Raw genomic sequence first — 18,167 nt, forward strand, 5'->3', positions numbered from 1 at the left:
TCACAGAAGTTCTCCTGCGAACCTTTGAGAACTAGCAGCCAGCACACAGTTTTAATCTGCCAGGAAGTTTCATATCAGTGCACACTCCACTACAGAGTGAAAATCTCATTCTGGAAATATCCCCAACACTGTGGCTAAGCAATGTCTCCACAATATCCTTTCTTCCAGGAGTGCTAGTTCTGCAAGGTTCACAGGAGAGCTTCTGTGAAGTTTGGAAAGTAGGAGACGAGGTACTGGCAGAAGTAAAGCTGTGAGGACAGGGTGTGAGTCATGTTTGGGTAGCTCACTTGGTTGAGCACTTGTCTGCAAAAGGCAAAGGTCCCAAGTTCAAGTCTCAGTCTGGCACACAGTTTTAATCTGCCAGGAAGTTTCATATCAGCGCATACTCCACTGCAGAGTGAAAATCTCATTCTGGAAACATCCCCAAGGCTGTGGCTAAGCCATGTCTCCACAATATCCTTTCTTCCAGGAGTGCTAGTTCTGCAAGATTCACAGGAGAGCTTCTGTGAAGTTTGGAAAGTAGGATACGAGGTACTGGCGGAAGTAAAGATGTGAGGACGAGGCGTGAGTCATGCTTGGGTAGCTCAGTTGGTAGAGCACTTGCCCGCGAAAGGCAAGGGTCCCAAGTTCAAGTCTTGGTCTGGCACACAGTTTTAATCTGCCAGGAAGTTTCATATAAGCACATACTCCACTGCAGAGTGAAAACCTCATTCCGGAAAACATTTCTCAATGCAATTTACTGTACAGTTTTACCTGTTATAGGAAGTGTTTCACAAGACATCCTCACATTTGGAGGTAATACTGCAATCATCTTAGTAGTGAATTATGAAACCTTTCAAACACCCCCAGATCATCTCGTAAATCACGGCAAGACTGTACAGTTTACCACTCCAGCTCTTCAACTTTATTAATGGAAGTGCTGTACACTTCACTTCTGAGATGACCTCAGACAGAAAAATCCAGAAGATTAAGGTCAGGTGACCTTGGTGGCCACGGTACAGGTTGTACTTGACTATCCATCTTGGCCCACATTGGCACATTAGATGTCATTTTATCTCAGCTGAAAAATGTCCACTGCCCCATCATGCATATACACTTTCCCCAATGTTGTGCAAGGTAAGTCAGGCCATGGGTGAAACTGAAGTCTAATTAGATGGGAATTTAAAGAAAATGTTTCATATTTTGCTGTTTATTGTGATCTGCCCTGTATGTAAAATAACAAGATATTTATTATAATGTTTATAGATAAATGAATCTCATGTGGCTCACAGCTTGGTGCAAACTTTTTCATCTGACACCATTTCAGTGACAGGCACATCAGTTTCAATTGATGCTGTCACCAGCAATTGAATCCAGGTCCACTGCATGTATGTGTGGATGCTATCTTTCAGCTGTGAAAAGGGGTTGTAATATTTATGATGTGAGTAAAATTGTTCTAACTGAATATTATTAAATTCAGAGCATTTTGACTAATATATTCCAATTGCTCTTCACAGCAACATATGAACTGCTTTGCCAATTCTCAGTGATCAGAAATAAACTGTTTATGGACACAGAGTCATGCACCTTAACCAGCTGATGCACCTTCCTCCTAAGCTTTGCCACTGCATAGCAGACAATGACATCCAAACAATGTCGTAGAAACATTTCCTTCCAGCATGCGGTGTTCAGTTGTTCTCCTAGAGTGGTCTTGTTCCATGCTAACACTTTATTATGTGTCTGCTAGTTCACTCTTTTGTGAACTTAAGCTTATTTTTACTGTCTTGGCAATCCAACTAATGGAAATGTGTATCTGCAAGATACCAAATAAGCTGTCTGATGCATATCATCAAAAAAGGAGAATGAAGTAAAGGAAAGAAAATGAAAAGCAAGCTAGGGCTACAATTTATTTTTATTTTTGATTGATTTATTTATTATTCTTTCATTTTTTTTGACACTGCTGCCTTCTATGAAAAGCAAAAAATCTTATAAAGATGTTGCTTATCCAAATAGAAGTATTGTGAGCACAGGTGAACACCCCCCTACAGCTACAACTGTCTCTTTGAGAGGTGAACCATCACTGGCACATGTAAGAGCTTATTTTATATACTTGTTGCCAGATTTAATTTCTAGAGAATTACTAATTTTATATGAAAAATTGAGTTTATTAGTATAACCCTTTATTATTATTTATAATCAAAGAAGTAAAAGTAAAATGATCTTTGAAAAAAATGATGAATACAGTAGTCTTGACCATCTCACTCATTACTATCCAGCCCTCCATACCACAGTATACAGCCTTGATAAAAATGCAGGTTTGTCAATACATTGCAAATGGGCATATGCCTCAGTCCACCAACATACCATGTGCAAATCTCTGATGCACCACGAAAAGTGAGGATTTCTTTCTGTACTATATGCATCATTTTGAATTTTGTGTAATTTAATTGAACAGTATAGTGTCTATCTTAAAATGAAAATGGTCTTACCAAGACCCTAAGGAAAGCTAATTAAGAGCTGTGGGAGTGAGGGGTAGGGTGCTTGTGGGGAAACATTTTGTTAAACATTTTGATGACTGAACGCTTTTAAAGTTCTGAAAAGTTACTTTGTGTCTCATTTCATTTTATTTATAATTTCTGTATATGTCAACTCTGTTCTGACTGTCTTATTCTGAGCAGATAATAGCTAGGTTCCTATCTATCACACTGTACTGAGATGTACTGTATATTACCACTGATGTATTACCATTTGTACAGTAAGTGCAAGTTATGAGTGCGGGTGACAGGACAGGTAGTGAATTAAAGGGTAATAAGATGAAGGCATAGTTGAAACCAAAGCAGTTTTTGGAAAAACGGCTTCAGAGGCCCTACATAGGGAGAGGCATGATAGAAAACTTCAGTCTCTCCAAGATCAATCTGCTAAATTGTGTCAAAAGACTCTGAATGCCCACTCAGAATATTGTAATACAATTTCCCAATTTACAAACATTCTTGTAATTTGTTGACATGATTATCTTCTAGCTACTTTTAAGGTCTCTTAAACTGCACTGGAGAGTTGTGAGTGGTAAGAGTCAGAGATTCAGTCCATCTCTTTTTATATGCACAGTGGCTGACTGAAGACATACATTCCAGTCAGAAAGTATTTTTAATCTAACCTTTTGCTGTAGACATTATGTATGCTTCATATTGTGTGTCTACTGATCCAGGATTTGGAACAAGATTTCCTTCCTCTTGGTTTGACTTGATTTGATTTGATTTCCTTATTAATCTCTGAAACAATTTACATTGTATGGCTTTTATCATTGAATAATAGACAATTTAACAGTTTAAATTTGTTTCTGACACAGTAGTTAACAGTGAAATTTCCTTATTTGTTTCTTACACAATAGCTGACAGTGAAATTTTCTTATAATCTAATTTACATTTTTCAGTCTTACATAATTATTATTTCTCCTTATAGTTTAACACAGAACTTTCAGATTTTAAGTAGCCTTTTTTAATTCAAGTAATCCATTACTGTATAGTAACTTTTATTTTGTAAAAACGTTTATAGTTTTTCTTTGAAGGAGGAGATTGTCTCTATGTCTTTTATGTTTTGTGGTAATTTATTATATAATTTGATGGCATTGTACAGTAGACTCTGTTGTGTTTTAACTTTATTTTTTCTATCCAGATGCAAATTATTGCAGTTCCTAGTTTTGTAACCATGTACAGAACGATTATTAACATAGTGTCCAATATTTTTTTTAATGTACATAACATTCTGATAAATATATTCACATGGGACAGTTAAGATTTCCAGCATTTTAAAAAGTTCAAGGCAGTAAGCCATGCTGCCACTCTTGGTCATTATATGTACTGCTCTTTTCTGCAATTTCAATATAGCTTTGATATTTTACCTGTTCACTCCCCAGAATATTATCCCATAACTAATAACAGAATGGATATATGCAAAGTATACTGATCTAATACATGAAATATCAAATGCTGAAGTAAGAACTCTGAGGGCATAGAATGCTGTAGAGATTCTGTTCCGAAGTATTTTTACATGGTCTTCCCACTTCAACTGTCTAACAACTTGCATGCCAAGAAATTTTGTGCTTTCCACCCATCATATGGTTTCATTACCTAACTTCAGGTTATTATAATATGGTTTTTTATTTATGTAAAAGTTCATAGCACTTGTTTTCTTAATATTAAGCATGACTTTGTTGTTAACTGCCCACTCATATACACTTTTTAGTGTTTCTTCAGCTTTCTATCTTAGATCTACATGTGATGTGTCACTGATTGGCACATTAGGGTCATCTGCAAACAATATTGTATGCCCATGCCTTATACTTTGTGGAAAATCATTAATATAAATTAGAAATAGTACTGGACCTCGGACACTACCCTGTGGTACGCCTATATTTATATGTTTGGGGTCAGTTATATGTGGTGACTTCAATATAAATTGTATAAGTAATTGTGCAAGGAAAAGGATGCTGGTAGACCTCCATAATTCATATAATCTTATGCAAACCATATTCTTTCCAACGAGAGTGCAAGGGAACAGTAGAACAACCATAGACAATATTTTTGTTCATTCGTCATTAGTAGAAGGGCATTCTGTTAGCAAAATGGTGAATGGCCTTTCAGATCATGATGCACAAATTTTAAGCCTAAAAGATTTTTGTGCTGTAACACATGTTAAATATAGTTACCAACTTTTTAGGAAAGCTGATCCAGTTGCTGTAGAGACTTTTGTAAACCTTATCAAGGAAGAAGAGTGGCAAGATGTTTATAGTGCTGATACAGTAGACGATAAATATAATGCTTTGCTCAAGACTTTTCTCGTGCTCTTTGAAAGTTGCTTTCCATTAGAACGTTCAAAACAGGGTACTAGCACAAACAGGCAGCCTGGGTGGCTGACTAAAGGTATAAGAATATCTTGTAGAACAAAGTGGCAATTATATCAAAACGTTAGAAACAGTCACAATCTAAATGCAGTAGCCCATTACAAACAGTATTGTAAGGTGCCTAAAAAAGTTATTAGGAAGGCAAAAAGTATGTGGTATGCAAATAGAATAGCTAAGTCTCAGGATAAAATTAAAACCGTATGGTCAGTCGTAAAGGAAGTGGCTGGTCTGCAGAGACAGGTCGAGGATATAGAATCAGTGCGTAGTGAGAATGTCTGTGTTACTGATAAGTCGCATATATGTACAGTATTTAATAATCACTTTCTGAATATAGCAGGTGAACTAAATAGAAACTTAGTCCCAATAGGGAATCATATAGCGCTCGTAGAAAAAAGTGTTCCAAGACTGTTACCTGAAATGCTCCTCCATGATACTGACAAGAGGGAGATTGAGTTAATAATTAAATCACTAAAGACCAAGAACTCTCATGGATATGACAGGGTATCTAGCAGAATACTGAAGTATTGTTCCATGTATGTTAGCCCAGTACTTAGCCATATCTGTAACTTTTCCTTTAGGAGTGGTCGGTTTCCTGACCGATTAAAGTACTCGGTAGTGAAGCCACTTTATAAAAAGGGAGACAGGGATAATGTTGATAATTATAGACCTATTTCTATGCCATCGGTGTTTGCTAAAGTTATCGAGAGGGTTGTATATACAAGGTTACTGCAGTATTTAAATTCACATAATTTGCTGTCAAATGTACAGTTTGGTTTTAGAAAAGGCTTAACAACTGAAAATGCTATAGTCTCTTTTCTCTGTGAGGTTTTGGACAGATTAAATAAAAGGTTGTGAACATTAGGTGTTTTCTTTGATTAAACGAAGGCTTTTGACTGTGTTGACCACAAAATATTACTGCAGAAGTTGGAACATTATGGAGTAAGGGGAGTAGCTTACAATTGGTTCGCCTCTTACTTTAAGAACAGAAAGCAGAAGGTAATTCTCCGCAATATCTAGAGTGGTAATGATGTTCAGTCCCAATGGGGCACTGTTAAATGGGGCATTCCACAAGGATCGGTGCTGGGGCCACTGCTGTTTCTTATTTATATAAATGATATGCCTTCTAGTATTACAGGTGATTCAAAAATATTTCTGTTTGCTGATGACACCAGCTTGGTAGTGAAGGATCTTGTGTGTAATATTGAAACATTATCAAATAATGTAGTTCATGAAATAAGTTCGTGGCTTGTGGAAAATAATTTGATGCTAAATCACAGTAAGACTCAGTTTTTACAGTTTCTAACTCACAATTCAACAAGAACTGATATTTTAATCAGACAGAATGGGCATGTTATAAGCAAGACGGAACAGTTCAAGTTCCTAGGCGTATGGATAGATAGAAAGCTGTTGTGGAAAGCCCATGTTCAGGATCTTGTTCAGAAATTAAATGCCGCTTTATTTACCATTAGAACAGTATCTGAAATAAATGACATTTCAACATGAAAAGTAGTCTACTTCGCGTATTTTCATACGCTTATGTCATATGGTATTATTTTTTGGGGTAATTCTTCTGATTCAAAAAGGGTATTTTTGGCTCAAAAACGGGCTGTTCGAGCTATGTGTGGTGCAAGTCCAAAAACCTCTTGTCGACCCCTATTCAATAGTCTGGGAATTTTGACATTGCCCTCACAGTATATATTTTCTTTAATGTCGTTTGTTGCAATATTAGCTTATTCCCAAGAGTTAGCAGCTTTCACTCAGTTAATACTAGGCAGAAATCAAATCTGCAAGTGGAATGCACTTCCTTGACTCTTGTGCAGAAAGGAGTGCAGTATTCTGCTGCATCCATTTTCAATAAGCTGCCACAAGAACTCAAAAATCTTAGCAGTAGCCCAAACACTTTTAAGTCTAAACTGAATAGTTTCCTCATGGCTCACTCCTTCTATTCTGTCGAGGAGCTCCTGGAAGAGCTAAAAAATTAAGCAAATTCCAGTGTTACATTCTTGATTTTCTTTATTTAAACTAACGACGTGTCGCCTGAATATGTTTCTTATATTTCATTTTATCTGTTTCTACAATCTACAACTGAATATGTTTCTTATATTTCATTTTATCTGTTTCTACAATCATGTTATAATTTCATGTATTGACTCGTTCCATGACCATGGAGACTTCTCCTTAATGTGGTCCCACGGAACAATAAATAAATAAATAAAATAAATAAATAAAAGAAATATGTTTTTTCAATACAGTTGGAGTTACATGATAAATGTGTTATTCCAGTCATCTGTATTCTATTTTCTAGATACGATTGGAACCATTTTTTTACAATCCCCCTTATTCCCAGTTCATCTAGCTTAACCAACAGTGTTTTGTGATCCACTGTGTCAAACACTTTGGTTAGATCGAGAAATACACCTGTTGTATAGTTTCCTTTATTGAGTGCTTCTAGGATATATTTAGTGAGATATGCTGTTGCTGCTTCTGTGCCTTTCCCTGTTCAGAATCCAAACTGGTCCTTGGCTAGGAGGTTGTGCTTATTTAAGTAGCTCTTTCACAATAGTTTCTATTATTTTTGCAAAACGGCCTTGCCACAGTGGATACACCAGTTCCTGTGAGATCACCGAAGTTAAACGGTGTCGGGCGTGGTCGGTGCTTGGATGGGTTACCATCCAGGCTGCCATGCCCTGTTGCCATTTTTTGGGGTGCACTCCACCTCGTGATACCAACTGAGGAGCTACTCGACTGAATAGTAGCGACTTCGGTCAAGAATACCATCATAACGACCGGGGGAGTGGTGTGCTGATCCCACGCCACTCCTAACTCCTATCCGCATCCTCCACTGAGGATGACACGCGACGGTCGGATGGTCCCGATGGGCCACTTGTGGCCTGAAGATGGAGTGGTTTATTTTTGCAAAGCACGAGAGCAGTGAGAGTGACCTATAATTTTCTACATTTCCTGTGTCTCCTTTTTTGAAGGCAGTACTTTAGCATATTTTAAGTAGTCAGGAAAGTAACCCTGCTTGAAAGACTGGTTTATAATATTAACTAAGGTGATAACAGGCTCTCTATACAGTCTTTAATTAGAAAATTGGAACTACACCTAAACAAGCTGAATTTTTATTTTTCACTTTGCTAACTACTTTGTAGACTTCTTCCTTTGTTGTTGGCAGTAATACTGTTGAATGTGGTACACTTTTGTTTAGCTTTAAATTTCCTGTTTCCCATACTTTCCTATTCTGCAGTGAATTACTTTTTCTTTAAAAAATTTATATTCAATTGTGATTCTAAATGTGTGTGTGTCTGTTGCCTTCCCACCAACTGTTTCCACCTTAGCAATTTGTAATTTGCATATATAACAAAGATTTTAAACATTCTTGAATTTGCGAGAAATAGCACTGGCAACAACTCAGTTGCTGGTACCACCAACAGTAAGCATTCCATTTTTGTAACTTCATTTAATAGACACTGAATGTACAATGAATATCTTCCATTATTAACATAACACTCATTTCTGTGTAACAAAATAAACCATTTATACAGACTGCATTGCATGGCTAGGCTATTAAAAGTACTACATAAGTTCCTGGTATTCAGGAAATCTTCCTACATTATTGTAAAGCAGGTAACGCAAGCACTATTGTATGTAATTGCTGTCTGAGGAAGCACTTTTGACTGTAGAATGTAATGTGAATATGCACTACAATAAGAATTCATTATTACAGGGCGAGCCTGGACCACCAGGGCCAGCAGGTGCACCTGGCGTAGTTGGACCACCAGGCCCAATGGGAGAGCCTGGACCTATGGGTGAGCCTGGAAACCCCGGGCACCCTGGATTGCCAGGTGAGCCAGGACATCCTGGAGAAGCAGGAAAGGAAGGACCATCTGGTCCTCCTGGTCCACAGGGAAAGCCTGGTCCTCCAGGTGGCCCAGGACTGCCAGGGTTCCCTGGCGAAAGAGGACTTCCTGGGTTACCGGTAAGTATGAAACAATCATTTACTATTTTTTCTTCTTACTGAGATGAAATACATTGGAGATTCCAATACTTATTAGTAAGTATGGAAGGCATCAACAGTGTGACTAACTGTTCAGTAACCTGTTGGTCAACATCTGCACTTACTATAACTACCATCATAAGAGCAAAGGCATCACTCAGAGAGAAAGGTACAAGAAAAACTGCTGACAAATAAGTCACCACTGTTTTTAAGAAAGCTTGACATTATACACTACTGGCCATTAAAATTGCTACACCAAGAAGAAATGCAGATGATAAATGGGTATTATTGGACAAATATATTATACTAGAACTGACATGTGATTACATTTTCACACAATTTGGGTGCATAGATCCTGAGAAATCAGTACCCAGAACAACCACCTCTGTCCATAATAACGGCCTTGATACGCCTGGACATTCAGTCAAGCAGAGCTTAGGTGGCGTGTACAGGTACAGCTGCCCGTGCAGCTTCAACATGATACAACAGTTCATCAAGAGTAGTGACTGGCGTATTGTGATGAGCCAGTTGCTCACCACCATTGACCAGACATTTTCAATTGGTGAGAGATCTGGAGAATGTGCTGGCTAGGGCAGCAGTCGAACATTTTCTGTATCCAGAAAGGCCCATACAGGACCTGCAACATGCAGTCGTGCCGTATCCTGCTGAAATGTAGGGATTAGCAGGGATCAAATGAAGGGTAGAGCATGGGTCGTAGCACATCTGAAATGTAACATCCACTGTTCAAAGTGTTGTCAATGCGAACAAGAGGTGACCGAGACGTGTAACCAATTGCACCCCATACCATCACGCTGGGTGATATGCCAGTATGGCGATGACGAATATACGCTTCCAATGTGCATTCACCATGATGTCACCAAACACGGATGTGACCATCATGATGATGTAAACAGAATCTGGATTCATCCAAAAAAAATGGCGTTTTCCGTTGAGTATACCATCACAGGTGCTCCTGTCTGTGATGCAGCGTCAAGGGTAACAGCAGCCATGGTCTCCGAGCTGACAGTCCATGCTGCTGCAATCGTCATCGAACCATTCGTGCAGATGGTTGTTGTCTTGCAAACGTCCCCATCTGCTGACTCAGGGATCGAGACGTGGCTGCACGATCCATTACAGCCATGCCGATAAGATGACTGTCATCTTGACTGCTAGTGATATGAGGCCATTGGGATCCAGCACAACGTTCCGTATTACCCTCCTGAACCCACCGATTCCATATTCTGCTAACAGTCATTGGATCATGACCAACACGAGGAGCAATGTCGCGATACGATAAACCACAATCACGATAGGCTACAATCTGACCTTTATCAAAGTCAGAAACGTGATGTTACACATTTCTCCTCCTTACACAAGGCATCACAACAAAGTTTCACCAGGTAACGCCAATCAACTGCTGTTTGTGTATGAGAAATCGGTTGGAAACTTCCCTCATGTCAGCATGTTGTAGGTGTCGCCACCGGCACCAACCTTGTGTGAATGCTCTGAAAAGCTAATCATTTGCATATCACAGCATCTCCTTCCTGCCAGTTAAATTTCACACCTGTAGCACATCATCTTCATGGTGTAGCAATTTTAATGGCCAGTGGTGTATGTAGGGGAAATAAATCCTCAACAACTGAGTTACTATTGTAATACTTTTTATGGTCATATTTGCAAATAAATTTGTAATAAAAAGTATTAGAATATCCTTTATTTCTTCCTTGATCCATGTACATACCCCATTCACCCATGTGGGCAATATACAATATTACATAACATATTACTGAATAAGTTTACTATTGATATTTTTCACAATATGAAATATCTTACAGTTTACAAATTTAGTATTAATACTACTTTCAAAATACAGGGTATGCCTGGCCTTAAAGGTGACACTGGGCCAATTGGTCCCCCAGGTCCCGCAGGAGACAAAGGTCAACAAGGTGAACCTGGTAAGGAGGGACCACCTGGTCCAGAAGGAAGAAAAGGCCCACAGGGTCCACCAGGAGCAACAGGAGCCAAAGGAGACAGAGTAAGTTACATTCAATCTACTTAATTTGAATTTGGCTAAATTACATATAGAGTATGTGTAACATTGAGTCTAAGCAAATCACATTTGGCTAAGTCATTTATAGATTATCTTAGTGTTTTTTTCATCCTTCTTTTTAAAAATTTGGAAATTTGTGGTAAATTCTGTGGGACCAAACTGCTGGGGGCCATTGGCCCCTAGGCTTACACACTATTTTTTCTAACTTAAATTAATTCACGCTAAGGACAACACACACACCCATGCCTGAGGGAGGACTCGAACCTCCGGTGGCGGGAGCTACGCAAAACATTGCAAGATGACTTAGACCGTGCAGCTACCTGGCGTGGCTCCTTCTTTTTAATATCTTGCTTTAGCTTCTTCTATAATATAACTGATTTTGGGATAATTTAGCTTTTGTGAACATTGATAATGGTATCTATCATTCACACATCGTGTGACATTCCAACTTAAATTAATAAAGGGAATTTTCTTTACTCTATAGCTTTTAAAAGGGGTGTAAAAATTCAAGATAATATAGAGGAACTGATTCAAAACTGATTAACAGCTTCTCCATATCCTGCTTATTTATCAATGAGTATGTCACGTAAGTTAATTGTAATGACTTGGTTACTTGGCACAGGAAACTAGTGTACTAAAGAATGAGGTCTTATCTTACTGAGGGCCGGCCTGAGTGGCCGAGCAGTTCTAGGCACTACAGTCTGGAACCGCGAGACCGCTACGGTCACAGATTCAGATCCTGCCTCAGGCATGGATGTGTGTGATGTCCTTAGGTTAGTTAGGTTTAAGTAGTTCTAAGTTCTAGGGGACTGATGACCTCAGAAGTTAAGTCCCATAGTGCTCAGAGCCATTTGAACCATTTGTCTTACTGAGGAGTTATTTACTATGATACTAACATAGCTTTCTAAACCCAGAATTCCATCAGCTGATAGTAGAAATTGCTTATAAAAGATGTTAACAATTATAAATAGCTCTGGCACAAATAGTGAGACATTCAAATCACTGGCCACCAAATTCAGTGATTACTTCTTCACCACGTCAGCAATTATTGCACCCACTAATAGACACGGAGATGTATTAGAGTGAATTGTTCACACAGTGCTTGAAACATAAAAATACAAATCATAAGGAGGTTAAAATTTCATCAGATGATTAAAAATTAATGATTTTGCTGGCTATGGAAATGGAAATGAGTGTTTGGCATCATTGGCTGGGAGGTCCCTTGCAGGGCAGGTCCAGCCACCTTGGTGCAGGTCTTATTGCATTTGACGCCATATTGGGTGACCTACACACCGGATGGGGATGAAATGATAATGAAGACAGCACAACACCCAGTCCCTGAGTGGAGAAAATCCCCAAGTCAGCCGGGAATTGAACCCGGGTCCGTAGGACGCCAATACATTACGATGGCCACTCAGCTATCGGGGCAGACTTTGCTGGCTATGATGACATGTGTAGCAGAATATTGTAATCTTATACTAATTTCACAGGACTATGCTATCTGTGCAATCAATGACTTAGGGCACATTAGCTAGCAAACTTAAATATGAAAGAGCTTCTGTGACATTTGGAAGGTAGGAGATGAGGTACTGGCAGAATTGAAGCTGTGAGGGTGGGTCATGAGTCTTGCTTGGGTAGCTCAGTTGGTAGAGCACTTGCTCGTGAAAGGCAAAGGTCCTGAGTTTGAGTCTCGGTCCAGCACACAGTTTTAATCTGCCAGGAGGTTTCATATCAGCACACACTCTGCTGCAGAGTGAAAATCTCATTCTGGAAGCGTAAATATTCTTCAACAACATCCATCTACAAAATTGGAGATATGCAAATGACTTTCTGTTTCAGGCCCATGTCACTCCTTCCACTCTTTTCAAAACTTTATGAAAAAGTGACCTGGGATGGAGAACTGACTTTTTCTATCTGATTAAAACTTGTTGATGTATTCTCAGTTCATCTTTCATTAATAATTCTCCTTTGTGGAATCAGTAGAAGATCTCACAAATAAAGTCCTTACAGAGCAAAACTAGAAAAATTATGCCATTGGTATATTTTGTAACATTGCCAAAGCCTTTGATTATGTGGATCACAAAATTCAAACTGGAAAACTAAAGTGTTATGGCATTAAAAGCATCTCTTTTGCATGCTTTCATGACAGAAAGCAAAGGGGTCATACTGATAGGTTGTGCCATGGACATAAAAGTAATCTTAGAATAGAAATGAACATGATATGTAAGGTTCTGCAAATACATAATATGGGACCACTTTTGATCTCAACCTACATAATGATCTTTTAATGACTTAAAAGAGTGTTCAAAGACTATAATACTTGCTGATGAGACAAGCACAGTAATCAAGAATCCAAAATCAACCTTACCAGGCACAACTCAGCTGATATATGAACAGGCCTATAACTCGTTCAGAGCAAATAGCTTAAGTCTTAATCTTGCAAAGGCTCATGTTATGTGATTTCAAACAAGTGTAAATGATTTGTTAGTACCTGAAGTACTTTCATGGTCATATACTAATTGGGACACTGTGTAAAATTCTTTGGGTTCCAGCTAGGTAGTAAGTTAAAATATAACCAAGGCATTTAAAAAACAAAAATAAAAAAGGCACTTATAAATGTTCAGCATGTAGTCATACTTATAAATTAATTTGTGATGTGAATTTAAAATGACTCATTTAATATCATTATGATTTATCTTCAAAATGATCCCTGGAACATGAAGCTAACTAACTAATCAAGGAGTATGTTTTGCCCTTACGTACTTACATAGACATAACCTCCATACAGCTTCCATTTTTATTCACTGAACTTCATCAATAAATGAAAGATTTTACTTGTTCCTGCACCTTGTGATGAAGCTGGGAGCAGAATTTATTATTGTATTCACCAAATACTCTATGCATCAAAACATAAATATGACAGGAAAAGATGTATCTACCACCGAAAGTAGTTGCTGATGGCAACTATCAGAAGCTGAATTTATATGTGTATTCTGAGGATCAATTGAGGAATTTAACTGGGATATTTTCTGACTCATGGAAATTACTGTTGTTATTTAAGTTAAGTGAATGAATAACAACATTTACTGTGACTTTCAAGAAAGCACTCTCCAAGAAATTATCAATTAAGTGGCAGAAAAGTGATTTAAATCTGGCTTGATGACATGGAGCATTGCTTTTAGATTAGATTAGATGTATTTTTCACTCCATAAGTCCATAGCAAGGAGATCCTCAAGGATGTAGAACATGCCAGAAAACAAGAATACACAATAAATATTTACCAAGAAGAAAATATATGCTAATATACCTTCCACAGATCCCAAGTAAAATGGTCCTCATGACTGTGGAATAAGTCAAAAAATTTTTAACGTATTTTCATTAAGAGTAATAAGAATCTTGTCACAAAACATGTAAATGTACAACACACAAGGCTGCATATTATAATTCTTTGGCTATTATAGTCATGAATCATCAGAGAGAAAACTCAGTTTACAACAGTTATTTTTATTGATCACTCTACTGCACTGAAGATGTACAGGCCAAAATTACTGAGATTATTTGGGATCTAAATTACAGAACTATCTAAAATGTGATTTTTAAATTTTTAGGGGGAACCAGGGGGGCCTGGCCCTACAGGCAGGGATGGACTGCCTGGGCAGCGTGGGCTGCCAGGACCTCCAGGACCAATGGGTCCTCCTGGGGAAGATGGTGACAAAGGTGAAACAGGACCACCAGGAGAGAAGGGATTCAAAGGAGCCCGAGGAGAATCTGTAAGTACTGTGATTATCGGGCAGCATTCATTCTGCCACTTAGAATGCCATAATACAGAACACTTAGCCTGCATCAAGAGTTATTAGTTCTCTCTTCCCACTTTGCATCACTGTTTTTTAATATATTGCTATCAGATGCATAGGTAAATGCTTGTGGCATTCATTTTTTTCACATTTGTGATTGCTCATCAGTTTTTATGTTGAATATTCCAGTCATTGCTAGACTGAAACTAAGTTCATTTCCATCCATTTTACGTTTTAATTTCAGTGGTTTTTTTTTTTACATTTTTGTCCCACAGTTCTTTGACTATTCATTTTATACCTACAATAAGAAATTTTTGAATATCATCCATTTTGTCATTATTCTAGAACAGCATTTTGTTAATAGTATTAATCTGACAGATCTACAACTTTATAAAATCTCAAGAGAAAAAATAAAGGAACACATTAGCATGCTGCATCATTTTACACTTTATCATCTAGTAATACACACATGTTCAGGAAAAAGAGAACAACTTGAATGACTAGAGATATTCTCATTGTCACTATAAACCAAAGGTCATGGATCAATGTGACTTGAACAGCTGTGCAGGATGCCTTCCAGACATATGTGTGGAATGTGCTGTCAAATAGGTGAGTCTGAAAGAGGGCACATTATTGGCATGAGAGAATATGATGATTCCATCTGGGATATTGCTGTTCATGTGGGACAAAGCATTTTGGCAGTGCAACAGGTATGTGCAGAATGGTTCACAGAAGGCCATAGAACAAACAAGATGGATCAGGTCACACCATCAACACCACCCCCTGAGAAGATTGACACCTCATCCGAATGGTATTGCAGGACAGATTTCCATCCTCCTTGGCTCTACCACAACAGTGGAACACACTGTACACTATCAGGGGCAATAGTCTGTTGCAGTGTATTACGGCATGGGTTACATGTGCGTCATCCACTTCTCTGCCTTCCGTTGGCGAATGTGCAGAAACATGCTAGACAGCAGTGGTGCATGGAACGATATCACTGGGGACAGGAATGGTGTCAGATAGTGTTTTCAGGCAAATCCAAGCTCCATTTGTTTGAAAATTATGGGTTCGCCACAGATAGAAGGAGCAGCATCACATTGACTGCATTCACACAAGACATACAGCACCACCTCAAGGCCTTATGGTGTGTGCTGCTATTGGGTACAACTACAAATTGCAGTTTGTGCATGTCCAGAGTACTGTGATCAGTGTGACCTGTGTGAATGAAATCCAGTGATCCGTAGCCATACTCTTTCTGCACGACACCGCAGATGCCATCTTTCAGCAAGACAGTGCACGACCACTTGTTGCTGCATGAACACATGTATTCTTGGTGTCAGCCTTTTCCCTTAACCTACCAGATCACCAGACTTGTCGCCAATCGAAAATGTGTGGGATGTTGTGCAATGATGTGTACATTGTTGTGACCCAACATCCACCATCACAGGTGAACTTTGGAACCAGATGAATACAGCATGGATGGCTATACCATAGGATTCCATTTGTGCCTTATTTGCGTCAGTGCCATCATGCATGGAACAAGTTATCGGGACAACTGAAATGCAGAACACACTAATGTTCTTGTGCTGTGAATATGAACGTCCAGTCTCTAGTCATTCAAGGTGTACTACTGTCAATTAACTCACTCATTTAATTAAAAATATTTATTGGAGTGAAGTGAAAGCTGATAATAATGTACAACATATATACATTGTTCTTTGCTGGAGACTGATTGTGACAAAAGCTATCTATTGCATATGTTTTCTTATGAAAATATTTATAAATCTGCCTTTACTGAAAAATGTCACTAACATCCACATTACAGAAGAAGGCATTAGTATGGTTGCTATGTGCAACTTCTCTTCTACCTCATATTTAGTGAAATATGTTATGACAATGTATTTTGATTATTCATTGAAAAATATACCAAAAATAATTGCTGAACACCCTGTAATGGCAATATTCATTTGGATGAGGTAGCACAGATGCTATTAACCTACATGTCAATACTTTCAGTTGCTTTCACACAGGGCATGCAAGGCAAACATAATAGGCAGGGCCTGTGACGCATCAGGAATAATAAGAGGCTGCCCCAGCACTGAAACACTCACAGAAGTGTGTATTTGAAGCCATCAGTAAGCAGCATTCAGATACCCGTATTCAACCCAGCTCTCCTTTATGTATGCTATGGACTTTGCTCTTTGATTCTCAACTTAGGTTACAACTAAGTGGCTTCTACTTTGGTTATGATTCAGCCTGCAAATATTTTGATAGTGAGTATCAACCCTGTCATTAGTATGTTCTCCACAGTTCCACTCTCCAAACCAAAAATGCACATCTCTACCGCTACTTCAGTGCTTCTGAACATGAACAGCTCAACTGTCTTCACTGTGATCCAGATTTATTTCTTGGAGCATCATTGAAAAGTTTGCTGGTATCACAGTTGCATACAAGCATCAAGTCCATTTCACAAACACAAAAGACTTCTCACTCTTATTACCACACGCTATTATCCAAAATTACTGCTGCATCTCATACTGCAAGTAGATGAACTGGAAGTGACTCAGTCAGTTCCTGACATACTTTCATGAGTGTCCTAAGTCATTCTATCTGTAGTGCCTCCTACAGATGTTAAAAGTTGTGGGAAGCAGGATTCCACAGATTACTTGACAACTGCCATTCACTCTAAATATATGAGAGTAGCCTGAAAAGTTCACGGTATCACCACCAGACGTCAGTGCTAGTGCAACAAGGTTCCCGCATAATAGCAGTAGGTCATCCATTATGAATAACCGTATGATGCAGCAATGCTCTGGGTAGGGATTTGTGGCACAGACATCCCTCTCTTGTTGTTCCTGTGTAGTGATTTGTGAAGATGGAAAAATTGAGATTCAAGTAGTTATTAAGTATTTCATAAAAAATGGTATGAAAGCAAAGGAAATGCATTACAATTTCCAGAACACGCTTGGGGACTCAGCTCCTTTATATTTAACTGTTGCCAAGTGCATAAATGAGTTTAAATTTGGTTGGGACATCTTAGATGATGACCCTAGTGGTCAACCAAGATGAGCCATTACCCAACAATTATTGATAAAGTGTACAAAATGGTCATGGAGGACTGCTAACTGGAAGTGCAAGAAAGTGCTGAAGCTATAGGGATGTCATCAGAATGGGCATATCAGATTTTAACAGTGTTATTGGATATTTGAAACGTATCTGCTAGATGGGTGCCAAGACTCTTAATGCAGGATCAGAAACACACCAGAGTGGGAATGTCTGAACAATTTTTGACCCATTTTAAAAGCAATGAACAAGATTTTTGTGCTGGTCTGTGACCACAGACGAAACCTGAGGCCACTAATATGCTCAAAAAAAAAAAAAAAAAAAAAAGAAGAAAAAACCACACTCAAAGCAATGGAAACATGTTGATTAACCAACACCAAC

General features: G+C 38.5%; 1 protein-coding gene across 1 annotated transcript in view; it reads left to right on the forward strand.

Annotated features, from left to right (window-relative positions):
- The window catches only part of LOC124723106 (collagen alpha-1(XI) chain-like), a 543,500-nt gene that overhangs the window by 423,783 nt on the left and 101,550 nt on the right, over positions 1 to 18,167 (forward strand). The window contains exons 17-19 of the mRNA XM_047248286.1: positions 8,607 to 8,858; positions 10,750 to 10,911; positions 14,535 to 14,696. Coding sequence (XP_047104242.1) covers positions 8,607 to 8,858; positions 10,750 to 10,911; positions 14,535 to 14,696 — 576 coding nt within the window. The remainder of the gene's footprint in view (positions 1 to 8,606; positions 8,859 to 10,749; positions 10,912 to 14,534; positions 14,697 to 18,167) is intronic.

Source organism: Schistocerca piceifrons, chromosome X (assembly GCF_021461385.2).
Source record: "Schistocerca piceifrons isolate TAMUIC-IGC-003096 chromosome X, iqSchPice1.1, whole genome shotgun sequence".
In the NCBI taxonomy this organism is placed as follows: domain Eukaryota; kingdom Metazoa; phylum Arthropoda; class Insecta; order Orthoptera; family Acrididae; genus Schistocerca; species Schistocerca piceifrons.